We start from the raw sequence: 17,374 nt of genomic DNA, 5'->3' as shown, positions 1-17,374 counted from the left end.
GCGCTGCTCTCGGATCAGTTTTGTCCATTCAAATCTTTCCATAACATTAGAATTATTTCACAATACTGACCACGGATCAGCTTCTAGAAAGATATTACTACCTACGGCTGCAAATATTGAGGTAGTTTATTCTAGTGCTTACACAATAAAAATGCACTAAATCACATATTTGGCACATCATTGGTCACATGTTAGGCTACACATCATGAAATATATTGAGACAAATTACAGACAGTAGCCTACAAGTAGCAAAATAAAACTAAATATATTGAACATTGAATATATTCCAATATGATTGAAATAGGCCTATAGCCTACTGTTTATATTGTAATGCAGTCATCTCTGTTTTCATTTGAAGCATAATTTGTGTACTTCCCTTGTTTGAATCAATTGCAAAGACATTGGCAACTTTGTATTTGTAGTCAACTTTGTTCTGAATTTATCGGTGGTCAAAAAGAGACGGATAAACCATGTGATTCTATGTTTAGCGGAGATGTTCTGTGTATAAAGTGACGCGAGAGGGCAAAATAGCATCTAACGACGCACTTGGCTGTTCTACAAGTGGTCTGAGGCAGGTGTTAGAATATGAGCGTTTTCAAGTGCAACGTTAATAACGATGGTTTTGGGAAACAGCTCAGAGATTTAACAATGCTCCTACCAAGGTTCTAATGATGAACTTGGCCTTATAATGCTTTTGGAAAACCAGACCCTGGATAAAAAACATCTGCTAAATGACTAAAATATCAAATGTAAATGTTTTACATACAGATCTCATATTACTGTATTGAATTATTATTTTACAATATTTAAATATTGATGTCACAAGTGTATCATTTGTACAGTTCTTTATTAAAAATGTAGTTACAGTGGGGAAAAAAAGTATTTAGTCAGCCACCAATTGTGCAAGTTCTCCCACTTAAAAAGATGAGAGAGGCCTGTAATTTTCATCATAGGTACACGTCAACTATGACAGACAAATTGAGAAAGAAAATCCAGAAAATCACATTGTAGGATTTTTAATGAATTTATTTGCAAATTATGGTGGAAAATAAGTATTTGGTCACCTACAAACAAGCAAGATTTCTGGCTCTCACAGACCTGTAACTTCTTCTTTAAGAGGCTCCTCTGTCCTCCACTCGTTACCTGTATTAATGGCACCTGTTTGAACTTGTTATCAGTATAAAAGACACCTGTCCACAACCTCAAACAGTCACACTCCAAACTCCACTATGGCCAAGACCAAAGAGCTGTCAAAGGACACCAGAAACAAAATTGTAGACCTGCACCAGGCTGGGAAGACTGAATCTGCAATAGGTAAGCAGCTTGGTTTTAAGAAATCAACTGTGGGAGCAATTATTAGGAAATGGAAGACATACAAGACCACTGATAATCTCCCTCGATCTGGGGCTCCACGCAAGATCTCACCCCGTGGGGTCAAAATGATCACAAGAACGGTGAGCAAAAATCCCAGAAACACACGGGGGGACCTAGTGAATGACCTGCAGAGAGCTGGGACCAAAGTAACAAAGCCTACCATCAGTAACACACTACGCCACCAGGGACTCAAATCCTGCAGTGCCAGACGTGTCCCCCTGCTTAAGCCAGTACATGTCCTGGTCCGTCTGAAGTTTGCTAGAGTTCATTTGGATGATCCAGAAGAGGATTGGGAGAATGTCAGATGAAACCAAAATAGAACTTTTTGGTAAAAACTCAACTCGTCGTGTTTGGAGGACAAAGAATGCTGAGTTGCATCTAAAGAATACCATACCTACTGTGAAGCATGGGGTTGGAAACATCATGCTTTGGGGCTGTTTTTCTGCAAAGGGACCAGGACGACTGATCCGTGTAAAGGAAAGAATGAATGGGGCCATGTATCGTGAGATTTTGAGTGAAAACCTCCTTCCATCAGCAAGGGCATTGAAGATGAAACGTGGCTGGGTCTTTCAGCATGACAATGATCCCAAACACACCGCCCGGGCAATGAAGGAGTGGCTTCGTAAGAAGCATTTCAAGGTCCTGGAGTGGCCTAGCCAGTCTCCAGATCTCAACCCCATAGAAAATCTTTGGAGGGAGTTGAATGTCCGTGTTGCCCAGCGACAGCCCCAAAACATCAATGCTCTAGAGGAGATCTGCATGGAGGAATGGGCCAAAATACCAGCAACAGTGTGTGAAAACCTTGTGAAGACTTACAGAAAACGTTTGACCTGTGTCATTGCCAACAAAGGGTATATAACAAAGTATTGAGAAACGTTTGTTATTGACCAAATACTTATTTTCCACCATAATTTCCAATGTGATTTTCTGGATTTCTTTTCCTCATTTTGTCTGTCATAGTTGACGTGTACCTATGATGAAAATTACAGGCCTCTCTCTCATCTTTTTAAGTGGGATAACTTGCACAATTGGTGGCTAACTAAATACTTTTTTTCCCCACTGTATTTGTTACATTTAACTGTGTAAAATCTAGCATTACTACTATATTTTCTGAGAGTTCATTAGATATATAGCATTTTGCAAAAAAAAACATTTGTCTCTCTGAAATGAAGCCATTAAGTGATTGAAACTCTTGTTATGTTTCCAAATCTGAGCTCAGAGTAGATGAGTAATGTTTGTCTCTGTTGTGTTGAAGTCCAATCAAGCAGGAGAGACCAGCCTCCCCTGTACCCAGCTGTGTGTCCATGAAGAGTGACCGGTCTATGGATAGTCCTATAGTGTTTAGAGAGGGAGACTTTTCTACTGAACAAAGGTAAGAAGAACTCATGGGTCATGGTCAGTGAGTTAAACAACACTGTCTCTAGTCATTTCTCCTCTCCCATTTTCCCATTTCTTTTTGTTGTTTTCATAATCCATAGGCTAAACCTTTTTTCCATTTTCATAGTCCTGAAACAATATTAAACAAACACTACATTCCCTCCCTGTGTGTGTGTGTGTGTGTGTGTGTGTGTGTGTGTGTGTGCACTCCCTGGATGAGATGTAATCTCATGTTTTTTCTACAGAAACCAACAGGAGAGATCAGAGTCAGAGATTCTCAGTGGTCAATCTTCCCAGAGTCATCAAACAGACCTGGCCTCCATATTCAGTGTATGTGGTCCTGTTATGTACATTTGTTTTTGTTTACCTCAAGTAAAGTTGATCTGTCAATCATTCATTCATGTGTTAATGAGAAAGCATTTAGTCTCTTGCTTAACTTATTTACTTGATTTATTTCAGTTGCTTGAAGAGATTATTATGACATTTGTGAAGAACGAGCTGAAGAGGTTCAAGAGGATTCTTAGTCCAGAACTCCCAGAAGGCTTTGAGAGTCAGAAGCAGGATAAGGAAGTGGTGGATGCTGAAGATGAGAACCAGGAGAGCAGTGCCAGAGAGGGGGCTCTGAAGATCATACTGAACGTCCTGAGGAAAATGAACCAGAAGGAGCTTGCTGACACACTGGAGAAAAGTAAGAGCTGTCTGCCTCATGTTGAATGCTGTTTTATAACAAACATTTAAAAGCTGTAGCTAAAGTACAGCTAAAGTAGCTGTGTAACTCAGTGATATTGTAGCAGCCTTAACACAACACCTAGTGACCTCATTAAGTAGCAGCAGGGATGTGTTGTGGTGATTCATTTAGACAGAGAGAGAGAAAGAGAGAGAGAGAGAGAGAGATAACATTATTAATCAATAATACCAATAATGATATAAATCAGTCACACCAGTGTGTAATGCATTATGAAAACATTTACAGATTTATACAGACAGTTAAGAGAATAAATGATTATAATTTAAACTTTATAAGACAGTCTTACAATACTGTAGGCATTAAAATAGATGTAATATTAATATCCTCTGTGTTATTTCTAGATTCAGATAAGCGTGCTGTGATTCTTCAACGTGAACTCAAATCTAATCTAAAGAAGAAGTTTCAATGTGTATTTGAGGGGATCGCTAAACAAGGAAACCCAACACTTCTCAATAAGATCTACACAGAGCTCTACATCACAGAGGGTGGAAAAGGAGAGGTCAATAATGAACATGAGCTGAGACAGATTGAGACAACAACCAGGAAACAAGCAAGACCAGAGACTGCAGTCAAATGTAACGACATCTTCAAACCCTTAACTGGACAAGACACACTTATCAGAACTGTGCTGACAAAGGGAGTCGCTGGCATTGGAAAAACAGTCTCTGTGCAGAAGTTCATTCTTGACTGGGCTGAAGGAAAAGCAAATCAGGATGTCCAATTTGTATTTTCATTCCCTTTTCGGGAGCTGAATTTGATGAAAAAGGAAAAACACACTTTCATTGAACTTCTCAATCACTTCTCAATCGAAACCAAAGGATCAAGGATCTCCAACTACGACAAGTACAAAGTTCTGTTCATCTTTGATGGTCTGGATGAGTGCCGACTGCCCCTAGACTTCCAGAAGAACAAGATCTGTTGTGACGTCACAGAGTCAACCTCAGTGGATGTTCTGCTGACAAATCTCATCAAGGGAAATCTGCTTCCCTCTGCTCTCCTCTGGATAACTACCCGACCTGCAGCAGCCAATAAGATCCCTTCAGGGTGTGTTGACCAGGTGTCAGAGGTACGAGGGTTCAATGACCCACAGAAGGAGGAGTACTTCAGGAAGAGATTCAGTGATGAGGACCTGGCCAGCAGAATCATCTCACACATAAAGACATCAAGGAGCCTCCACATCATGTGCCACATTCCAGTCTTCTGTTGGATTTCTGCAACAGTCCTTGAACACATGCTGAAACACAAGAGAGAAGAGATGCCCAAGACTCTGACTGAGATGTACTCACACCTTGTGGAGTTTCATACCAAACAGAATAATGAAAAGTATCTTGGGAAAGAAGAGACAGGTCCACACTGGAATAAAGAGAGCATTCTGTCACTGGGAAAACTGGCTTTTCAACAGCTTGTGAATGGCAATCTGATTTTCTATGAAGAAGACCTGAAAGAGGCTGGCATTGATGTCAATGAAGCCTCAGTGTACTCAGGATTGTGCACACTGCTCTTTAAAGAGGAATGGGGGCTGTACCAGGACAAGGTGTACTGCTTTGTGCATCTGAGCATTCAGGAGTTTCTGGCTGCTGTATATGTGTTCCTCTCATTCATCAACAACAATGAGAATCTAATGGCCAAACCGCAAGTTACTGAAGTTACTGTCTACAAGAGTGCTGTGGATAAAGCCTTACAAAGTGAGACGGGAAACCTGGACCTGTTCCTCCGCTTCCTTCTGGGCCTCTCACTGGAGTCCAATCAGAAGCACTTACGAGGTCTACTGACAAAGACAAGAAGCAGCTCACAGAGCCATGAAGAAACAGTCAAGTACATCAAGAAGAAGATCAGGAAGAATCCCTCTTCAGAGAGGTGCATCAATCTGTTCCACTGTCTGAATGAACTGAATGACCATTCTCTAGTGGAGGAGATCCAAAGCTACCTGAGATCAGGAAGTATCTCAAAAGAAGAACTGTCACCTGAACAGTGGTCAGCTCTGGTCTTTGTGTTGCTGACTTCAGAAAAGGAGCTGGATGTGTTTGACCTGAAGAAATACTCCAGATCAGAGGAAGGTCTTCTGAGGCTGCTGCCAGTGGTCAAAGCCTCCAGAGCTGCTCTGTGAGTACATAAAATGACATTTAAGTACTAATCATCAGGAAGAAATATTCAGTTTAGAGAAATATATTTATTATAATATGTATATAATATATAATATTACATTGAAAAACGTACTGAATCAATGCATTGATGTTCATATTAGTATAACAATATGACCATACAATTCTAGGAGACGGAAGATGAATCTATATGTTGTTTGAGAGAATAAACCAAATGCATCTGCCAATGTCCTTCTACACTACTGGTGTTAAATTAACAGTTTGTGAAATCATGATGATCTCTTTGTCAGGTTGTCAGGCTGTCTAGTCACAGAGGAAGGCTGTGCTTCTCTGGTCTCAGCTCTGAAGTCAAACCCCTCACACCTGAGAGAGCTGGATCTGAGTAACAATGACCTGAAGGATTCAGGAGTGAAGCTGCTCTCTGCTGGACTGGGGGATCCCCACTGTAAACTGGAGACTCTGAGGTCAGTATTCCTGTAGTTGGTCAACAAGTGATAACTGTTCACCAGATCCACATGTGTTTACCAGACACACAGTCCACACCATATGTGTTTGGACAGTGAAGCTTACAGTTTTAAATTTGGTGCTATGCTCCAGCAATTTGGATTTGAGATAGAATGTTTCATATTAGGCAACAGTACAGAATGTCACCTTTTATTTGAGGGTATTCATACATATCTGTGTTACTGTTTAGAAATGAAAGCACTTTATGTGTCTAGTTCTTCCATTTGAAAAAGTCATAATAATTTGGACATATTCACTTATATTGTATTAAAGTAGTCATAAGTTTAGTATTTGGTCCCATATTCCTTACCCACAGTGATTACATCAAGCTTGTGATTCTACAAACTGGTTTAATGCATTTGCAGTTTGTTTTAGTTGTGTTTTGGATGATGTTTTTCCCAATAGAAACTGAATGGTGAATAATGTCCTGTCATTTTGGAGTCACTTCACTTGTATTGTCAGTAAGAATAGAAGATGTTTCTGAACACTTCTACATTCATGTGGATGCTACCATGATTATGAATAATCATTTAAATTTTTTTATTTCACCTTTATTTAACCAGGTAAGCCAGTTGAGAACAGGTTCTCATTTACAACTGCGACCTGGCCAAGATAAAGCAAAGTAGTGCAATAAAAACAACACAGAGTTACATATGGGGTAAAAAACATAAAGTCAGAAATACAACAGAAAATATATATACAGTGTGTGCAAATGTAGCAAGTTATGGAGGTAAGGCAAAAAATAGGCTATAGTGCAGAATAATTACAATAGTATTAACACTGGAATGCTAGATGTGCAAGAGATTATGTGCAAATAGAGATACTGGGGGTGCAAAAGAGCAAAATAAATAACAATATAGGGATGAGGTAGTTGGTTGGGCTAATTTCAGATGGGCTGTGTACAGGTGCAGTGATCGGTAAGGTGCTCTGACAACTGATGCTTAAAGTTATTGAGGGAGACAAGAGTCTCCAGCTTCAGAGATTTTTGCAATTCGTTCCAGTCATTGGCAGCAGAGAACTGGAAGGAATGGCGGCCAAAGGAGGTGTTGGCTTTGGGAATGACCAGTGAGATATACCTGCTGCAGCGCAGACTACGGGTGGGTGCTGCTATGGTGACCAATGAGCTAAGATAAGGCGGGGATTTGCCTAGCAGTGATTTATAGATGGCCTGGAGCCAGTGGGTTTGACGACGAACATGTAGTGAGGACCAGCCAACAAGAGCGTACAGGTCACAGTGGTGGGTAGTGTATGGGGCTTTGGAGACAAAACGGATGGCACTGTGATAGACTACATCCAATTTGCTGAGTAGAGTGTTGGAGGCTATTTTGTAAATGACATCGCCGAAGTCAAGGATCGGTAGGATAGTCATTTTTACGAGGGCATGTTTGGCAGCATAAGTGAAGGAGGCTTTGTTGCGAAATAGGAAGCCGATTCTAGATTTAACTTTGGATTGGAGATTCTTTATGTGAGTCTGGAAGTTGAGTTTACAGTCTAACCAGACACCTAGGTATTTGTAGTTGTCCACATACTCTAGGTCAGACCCGTCGAGAGTGGTGATTCTATTCGGGTGGGCGGGTGCCAGCAGCGTTCGATTGAAAAGCATGCATTTAGTTTAACTAGTGTTTAAGAGCAGTTGGAGGCTACTGAAGGATTGTTGTATGGCATTGAAGCTCGTTTGGAGGTTTGTTAACACAGTGTACAATGAAGGGCCAGATGTATACAAAATGGTGTCGTCTGCGTAGAGGTGGATCTGAGAGTCACCAGCAGCAAGAGCGACATCATTGATATACACAGAGAAAAGTGTCGGCCCAAGAATTGAACCCTGTGGCACCCCCATAGAGACTGCCATAGGTCCAGACAACAGGCCCTCCGATTTGACACACTGAACTCTATCTGAGAAGTAGTTGGTGAACCAGGCGAGGCAGTCATTTGAGAAACCAAGGCTATTTAGTCTGCCAATAAGAATGCGGTGGTTGACAGAGTCGAAAGCCTTGGCCAGGTCGATGAAGACGGCTGCACAGTACTGTCTATTATCAATCGCGGTTATAATATCGTTTAGGACCTTGAGCGTGGCTGAAGTGCACCCGTGACCAGCTCGGAAACCGGATTGCATAGCGGAGAAGGTACGGTGTTATTCGAAATGGTCGATGATCTGTTTGTTAACTTGGCTTTCGAATACTTTCGAAAGGCAGGGCAGGATGGATATAGGTCTGTAGCAATTTGGATCTAGAGTGTCACCCCCTTTGAAGAGGGGGATGACCGCGGCAGCTTTCCAATCTCTGGGGATCTCAGACGTTATGAAAGAGAGGTTGAACAGACTAGTAATAGGGGTTGCGACAATTTCGGCGGCTAGTTTTAGGAAGAAAGGGTCCAGATTGTCTAGCCCAGCTGATTTGTAGGGGTCCAGATTTTGCAGCGCTTTCAAAACATCAGCTGTCTGAATTTGTGTGAAGGAGAAGCGGGGGGGGCATGGGCAAGTTGCAGCAGAGGGTGCAGAGTTGGTGGCCGGGTTAGTGGTAGCCAGATGGAAAGCATGGCCAGCTGTAGCAAAATGCTTGTTGAAATTCACGATTATTGTAGATTTATCGGTGGTGATAGTGTTTCCTAGCCTCAGACATGAATGAATCGTGAATGAATTTGAATGAGAAAGTTACAGAGGAACAAGGATCATACCCCCTCTGTTATTGGTAATGGTGAGAGGTTAGCATGTTTTGTTGTAGCCTCTGTAACTTTCTCATTAATTAATATTCATGATTCATTCATGATTTTTCTTCATGTCATCATCAGGATTCATTTAATAGTGTTTAGAAACATGTTATCTACTCACTTAGACAGAAAATTACTCCAGTCATCATCCACCATTCAGTTTCTATTGGACAAAACATAACCCAAAACACAACCAAAACAAACTGCAAATGCATCCAAAGAGTTTGAGACCAAATACTAAACTCTTGACTACTTTAATACACTATAAGTGAATTGGTCAGAATACTTATGACTTATTCAAATGGGGACTAGATACATAAAGTTCTTTCATTTCTAAATGGTGAAACAGATATGTATTAAAATACCCTCAAATAAAAGGTGACATTATATAATGTCACCTCATATGAAACATTTGATCTCAAATCCAAAATGCTGGAGTATAGAGCCACATTTAAAATGTTAGCTTCACCGTCAAACTAGATATGGTGTGGACTGTATACTCAATACAATCTAAATCTGATACCTCACTGTCTGTCTTTTGACTGATACTGCTTTTTAAACTGCTCTGGTCAGTCTACTCAAATATTTGTACTATACATTTTTCTCTCTACACACAATATTATGATTTTTTCTAATAATGATATATATATGGCAGGTTTCAGGACACTGGTATATATGAAAATGTTGAAAAAAAATACTGCCACTATTTTCACCACCAAAGAATAGCAGTGTGGTTTTAATATGATTTGACTCTTTGCAGGCTGTCAGGCTGTCTAGTCACAGAGGAAGGCTGTGCTTCTCTGGTCTCAGCTCTGAAGTCAAACACCTCACACCTGAGAGAGCTGGATCTGAGTAACAATGTCCTGAAGGATTCAGGAGTGAAGCTGCTCTCTGCTGGACTGGGGAATCCCCACTGTAAACTGGAGACTCTGAGGTCAGTATTCCTGTAGTTGGTCAACAACTGATAACTGTTCACCAGATCCACATGTGTTTACCAGGCACACATAGTCCACACCATATGTGTTTGGACAGTGAAGCTTACAGTTTTACATTTGGTGCTATGCTCCAGCATTTTGGATTTGAGATAGAATGTTTCATATTAGGTGACAGTACAGAATGTCACCTTTTATTTGAAGATATTTTCATACATATCTGTTTTACTGTTTAGAAATGAAAGCACTTTATGTATCTAGTTCTCCCATTTGAAAAAGTTGTAATAATTTGGACATATTCACTTATATTGTATTAAAGTAGTCATACGTTTAGTATTTGGTCCAATATTCTTTGCCTGCAGTGATTATATCAAGCTTGTGATTCTACAAACTTGTTGAAAACATTTGCAGTATGTTTTGGTTGTGTTTTGGATTATGTTTTTCCTAATAGAAACTGAATGGTGAATAATGTCCTGTCATTTTGGAGTCACTTCACTTGTATTGTCAGTAAGAATAGAAGATGTTTCTGAACACTTCTACATTCATGTGGATGCTACCATGATTATGAATAATCATGAATGAATGGTGAATGATGATGAATGAGAAAGTTACAGAGGAACAAGGATCATACCCCCTCTGTTATTGGTAATGGTGAGAGGTTAGCATGTTTTGTTGTAGCCTCTGTAACTTTCTCACTCATTATTATTCATGATTCATTCTTGATTTTTCTTAATCATGGCATCATCAGGATTAATTTAGTAGTGTTTAGAAACATGTTATCTACTCACTTAGACAGAAAATTACTCCAGTCATCATCCACCATTCAGTTACTATTGGGCAAAACATAACCCAAAACACAACCAAAACAAACTGCAAATGCAACCAACGAGTTTGGGACCAAATACTCAACTTTTGACTACTTTAATACACTATAAGTTAATTGGTCAGAATACTTATGACTTCTTCAAATGGGGGACTAGATACATAAAGTGCTTTCATTTCTAAATGGTGAAACAGATATGTATTAAAATACCCTCAAATAAAAGGTGACATTATATACTGTCATCTCATATGAAACATTTGATCTCAAATCCAAAATGCTGGAGTATAGAGCCACATTTAAAATGTTAGCTTAACTGTCAAAATAGATATGGTTTGGACTGTATACTCAATACAATCTAAATCTGATACCTCACTGTCTGTCTTTTGACTGATACTGCTTTTTAAACTGCTCTGGTCAGTCTACTCAAATATTTGTACTATACATTTTTCTCTCTACAAGCAATATTATGATAATTTCTAATAATGATACATTCATTTATGAATAGATATGACAGGTTTCAGAACACTGATATATCTGAATATGTTGAAAAAAATATACTGCCACTATTTTCACCACCAAAGAATAGCAGTGTGGTTTTAATATGATTTTACTCTTTGCAGGCTGTCAGGCTGTCTAGTCACAGAGGAAGGCTGTGCTTCTCTGGTCTCAGCTCTGAAGTCAAACCCCTCACACCTGAGAGAGCTGGATCTGAGTAACAATGACCTGAAGGATTCAGGAGTGAAGCTGCTCTCCGCTGGACTGGGGAATCCCCACTGTAAACTGGAGACTCTGAGGTCAGTATTCCTGTAGTTGGTCAACAAGTGATAACTGTTCACCAGATCCACATGTGTTTACCAGGCACACATAGTCCACACCATATGTGTTTGGACAGTGAAGCTTACAGTTTTAAATTTGGTGCTATGCTCCAGCATTTTGTATTTGAGATAGAATGTTTCATATTAGGTGACAGTATATAATGTCATCTTTTATTTGAAGGTATTAATTCATATCTGTTTTACCGTTTAGAAATGAAAGCACTTTATGTGTGTAATTCTCCCCAATGAAAAAGTCGTAATAATTTGGACAAATACATTTAGTCAAATGTTTATTATTTGGTCCAATATTCCTTACCTGCAGTGATTACATCAAACTTGTGATTCTACAAACTTGTTGAATGCATTTGCAGTTTGTCTTGGTTGTGTTTTGGATGATGTTTTTCCCAATAGAAACTGAATGGTGAATAATGTCCTGTCATTTTGGAGTCACTTCACTTGTATTGTCAGTAAGAATAGAATATGTTTCTGAACACTTTTACATTCATGTGGACGCTACTATGATTATGAATAATCATGAATGAATCGTGAATGATGATGAATGAGAAAGTTACAGAGGAGCAAGGATCATACCCCTCTGTTATTTTTAATGGTGAGAGGTTAGCATGTTTTGTTGTAGCCTCTGTAACTTTCTCATTAATTATTATTCATGATTCATTCATGATTTTTCTTCATGTCATCATCAGGATTAATTTAGTAGTGTTTAGAAACATGTTATCTACTCACTTAGACAGAAAATTACTGCAGTCATCATCCACCATTCAGTTTCTATTGGACAAAACATAACCCAAAACACAACCAAAACAAACTGCAAATGCATTCAAAGAGTTTGATACCAAATACTAAACTTTTGACTACTTTAATACACTATAAGTGAATTGGTCAGAATACTTACGACTTATTCAAATGGGGACTAGATACATAAAGTTCTTTCATTTCTAAATGGTGAAACAGATATGTATTAAAATACCCTCAAATAAAAGGTGACATTATATACTGTCACCTCATATGAAACATTTGATCTCAAATCCAAAATGCTGGAGTATAGAGCCACATTTAAAATGTTATCTTCACTGTCAAAATAGATATGGTTTGGACTGTATACTCAATACAATCTAAATCTGATACCTCACTGTCTGTCTTTTGACTGATACTGGTTTTTAAACTGCTCTGGTCAGTCTACTCAAATATTTGTACTATACATCTTTCTATCTGCAGGCAATTCTTTGATAATTTGTCATTTCTAATAATGATACATTAAAATATGAATAGATATGGCAGGTTTCAGGACACTGATATATCTTAATATGTAGAAAAAATATACTGCCACTATTTTCACCACCAAAGAATAGCAGTGTGGTTTTAATAGGATTTGACTCTTTGCAGGCTGTCAGGCTGTCTAGTCACAGAGGAAGGCTGTGCTTCTCTGGTCTCAGCTCTGAAGTCAAACCCCTCACACCTGAGAGAACTGGACCTGAGCTACAATCACCCAGGAGACTCAGGAGTCAGACTGCTCTCTGCTGGACTGGAGGATCCACACTGCAGACTGGAGAAACTCAAGTATGTAGAGGGTTTATGTCAATGTTCATATCAGACATGTTGGAGTTATCAGGCTAGTTAAGACAAACATTCTGACCACCACTTGGACTAAGTTATATAAAGACTGTGTGTGTGTGTGTGTGTCCGGTGTGTGTGTGTGTGTGTGTTTGTGTGTGTGTGTGTGTGTGTGTGTGTTTGTGTGTGTGTTTGTGTGTGTGTTTGTGTGTGTGTGTGTGTGTGTGTGTTTGTGTGTCCACACACACACTGGACACACACACACTGGACACACACACACACACTCACACTGGACACACACACACACACTGGACACACGCACACTGGACACACACAGACACACACACACACTGGACACACACACAGACAAACATTCTTACCACCGCTTGTACAAAGTTATATGCTGAATGAGTGTGTGTGTGTGTGTGTGTGTGTGTGTGAGTTCAGGTGTATCCCTCAATGACTGTCTGTTCTTCTGCTTACCGCTACAGTGTGGAACATGGTGGAGAGAACACAATGAAACCTGGAGTTAGAAAATGTGAGTGTTGACTGCTGTGAAGAATATGACTAAGAATAAGTCTTAATTCAAGTGAAGTCAAAGTCAAAGACCACCATCATTACTTACTTGGTCATATTAAATATCAGCTGTAGTTCTACAGAAGCACAAATCAGGGACACCAAAGTTTACAAAGAGTTGCTTTGACAATGTGTGTGTCTGTGTGTGGTGTGTTCCTGTTACATTAGAAATGTGTGTGTGTGTTCAGTGTGTGTGTGTTCAGGATGTGTGTGTTTGTGTGTGTTTTCAGTGTGTGTGTGTGTGTGTGTGTGTTCAGGATGTGTGTGTGTGTGTGTGTGTGTGTGTGTGTGTCCAGTGTGTGTGTGTGTGTGTCCAGTGTGTGTGTGTGTGTGTCCAGTGTGTGTGTGTGTGTGTGTGTGTTCAGGATGTGTGTGTGTGTGAGTGTGTAATTAATGGGAAAAAGTGTGTTTTATATTACCATACAGTATAACATATGATCATTGAACAAATCTCAAGTTACTTTAACTTCTCCTTTTGATATCTAGAAACATCTACATTAAATGAATTAGTGAAAAGTGAGTTAACATTCTAATGTGAATGATGATGATTTCTAATATTGTGTCTGGTTTCATCCATCAGATGTCTGTGATCTCACACTGGACCTAAACACAGTAAACAGACTCCTCTCTCTGTCTGAGGAGAACAGAAAGGTGACATGTAGGAGAGAGAAGCAGCCGTATCCTGATCACCCAGAGAGATTTCAGGTCTGTGGACAGGTGCTGTGTAGAGAGGGTCTGACTGGACGCTGTTACTGGGAGGTAGAGTGGAGTGGGAGTTGGGCTGGTATAGGAGTTACATATAAAGGAATCAGCAGGAGAGGAGAGGGTAATGACTGTTTGCTTGGATACAATGACAAGTCCTGGAGTCTGATCTGCTCTGACAACAGTTACTCTGCCTGGCACAATAATAAGTCCACTACCATAGACGTCCCCTCCTCCAGCTCCCACAGAGTAGGAGTGTATCTGGACTGGCCAGCCGGCACTCTGTCCTTCTACAGAGTCTCCTCTGACACACTGACCCACCTGAACACATTCCACTCCACATTCACTGAGCCCCTCTATCCAGGGTTTAGTGTTTGGGATGACTCCTCAGTGTCCCTGTAAATAATAACCATGGTAACACTGACACACACACACACACACTGGACACACACACACAAACACATTAAACACACACACACACACACTGTACACACACACACTGTACACACACACACACACTGAACACACACACTGGACACACACAAACACACACACACACACACACTGGACACAAACAAACACACACACACACACACTGGACAAACACAAACACTGGACACACACACACACACTAGACACACACACACACACACTGGACACACAAACACTGGACACACACACACTGGACACACACAGACACTGGACACACAAACACACACTCACACTGGACACACTCACACTGGACACACACACACACACACTGGACACACACACACACACCAGACACACACACACACACACATACACTGGACACACACACACACACACACACACACACACACACATACACACACTAGACACACACACACACACACACACACACACACACACACACACTGGACACACACACACACTGGACACACACAAACACACACACACACACACACACACACACTGGACACACACACACACACACACACACACACACACACACACACACACTGGACACACACAAACACACTATAACACAATGCACACACACACACACACACACTCGACAAACACACACATTGGACACACTCACACTGGACATACACACACACACTGGACACACACACACTGTACACACACACACACACACACACTTAACACACACACACTGCACGCACACACACACACACACACACACATACACACACTAGACACACACACACACACACACACACACACTGAACACACACACTAGACACACACACACTGGACACACACACACACTGGACACACACAAACACACACACACACACACACACACACACACACTGGACACACACACACACACACACACACACACACACACTGGACAAACACACACGCTGGACACACACACTGGACACACACAAACACACTATAACACAATGCACACACACACACACACACACACACACACACACACACACACTGGACAAACACACACATTGGACACACTCACACTGGACATACACACACACACTGGACACACACACACTGTACACACACACACACACACACACACAAAGAACACACACACACTGGACGCACACACACTGGACACACACTAACACACACACACACACACTGGACACACACAAACACACACACACTAACACACACACTGGACAAACACACAAACTGGACAAACACACAAAATGGACACACACACACTGGACACACAAACACACAGGACACATACACACACACACGCACACACACTGGACACACACAAACACATACACACACACACACACACACACACAAACACACACACTGGACACACACACAGTGGACACACTCACACTGGACATACACACACACACTGGACACACACACACACACACACACACACACACTGGACAGACACACGCAGGACAAACACACACACACACACACACACACACACACTGGACACACACACACACACACACATACACTGGACACACACACACACACACTCAACACACACACACACTGAACACACACACACTGGACACACACACACATACACAAACACACTGGACACACACACACACACACACGAGACACACACACACACACTGAACACACACACACACACTGAACACACACATTGGACACACACACAAACACACTGAACACACAAACACACACAAGACACACACACACTGGACACACACACACTGAACACACACATGCTGAACACACACACACACACACTGGACACACACACTGAACACACACTGGATACACACACACACACAACCACACACACACTAGAGACACACACACAATGGACACACACACAAACAGTGGACACACACACTCTCACACACTGGACACACACACACACACTGGACACACACACACACACACTGGACATACACACACACACACACACACACACACAGGACACACACACAGGACACACACACTGGACACATTTCCATGTGTAGGATTTTGATGAAAGGAAATCCCATATAGCCTACTGGACAGGACTTTGCTATGGCATCTTCTGTTTGGGTGTCTCAGGTCAGGTCTGAGCCATGATCAGAATGTGTCTCTGTGTCTATTTCCAGCCCTGCCATTTCTCACTGTCCATGTCTGCTTTTAGCTCCCACCTCTACTTCACTGTGTTATAATGGACCATATGCTTGTTATGTCACCTCTGTAACCAGTTATCAAACATACTGACCTTTCTGACCCTATCCCATGGCCCTACATTCTAGAAATGAACATTTAAATTCCTCTATGAGTTTTGTTTAGTGTCCATTTACTTATTTATGTATTTGTTGTATATTGGGGTTGTGCCGCAGAGCATCATGGGGGTTTGTATGTGTTGAGATGATCACGTTCCAGATAAATGGTTGAACTGATTCCTGTCTCCTGTCTCATCATTATTGAATTGTTATACAGACGTGGTTATGAATCCAACGAGACATAACAAAAGATTGGCGATGAGTAAGTCTGAATCTACAGGAACTATTCTGTCTGGAAGAAGTGGGTTTTTACAACTGTTTAAAACTGTTATTTTCTGTGGTCCAGAATAGGCTAATGTTGGCACAGTGTATTGATAGCAGAGGCAAGTGCATAGTCGAGCTAGCTAAGAAAGAGAGTTAACCAGTGGTGTAAAG

At 40.9% G+C, this 17,374-nt stretch overlaps 1 protein-coding gene across 1 annotated transcript in view; it reads left to right on the top strand.

Annotated features, from left to right (window-relative positions):
- Positions 1-17,114, top strand: part of LOC311125861 (NACHT, LRR and PYD domains-containing protein 3-like) — a 33,123-nt gene extending 16,009 nt beyond the window's left edge. The window contains exons 5-13 of the mRNA XM_084199893.1: positions 2,630-2,746; positions 2,997-3,081; positions 3,211-3,439; positions 3,841-5,602; positions 5,892-6,057; positions 11,239-11,360; positions 12,786-12,959; positions 13,445-13,491; positions 14,110-17,114. Of these exons, the coding sequence (XP_084056019.1) occupies positions 2,630-2,746; positions 2,997-3,081; positions 3,211-3,439; positions 3,841-5,602; positions 5,892-6,057; positions 11,239-11,360; positions 12,786-12,959; positions 13,445-13,491; positions 14,110-14,633 (3,226 nt within the window). The 3' untranslated portion in view covers positions 14,634-17,114. The remainder of the gene's footprint in view (positions 1-2,629; positions 2,747-2,996; positions 3,082-3,210; positions 3,440-3,840; positions 5,603-5,891; positions 6,058-11,238; positions 11,361-12,785; positions 12,960-13,444; positions 13,492-14,109) is intronic.
- The last annotated feature ends 260 nt before the right edge of the window (positions 17,115-17,374 follow it).

Source organism: Coregonus lavaretus (genome assembly GCF_964263955.1).
Source record: "Coregonus lavaretus genome assembly, contig: HAP1_SCAFFOLD_1508, whole genome shotgun sequence".
In the NCBI taxonomy this organism is placed as follows: Eukaryota; Metazoa; Chordata; class Actinopteri; order Salmoniformes; family Salmonidae; genus Coregonus; species Coregonus lavaretus.
This window is presented reverse-complemented; position numbering and strand designations above follow the sequence as displayed.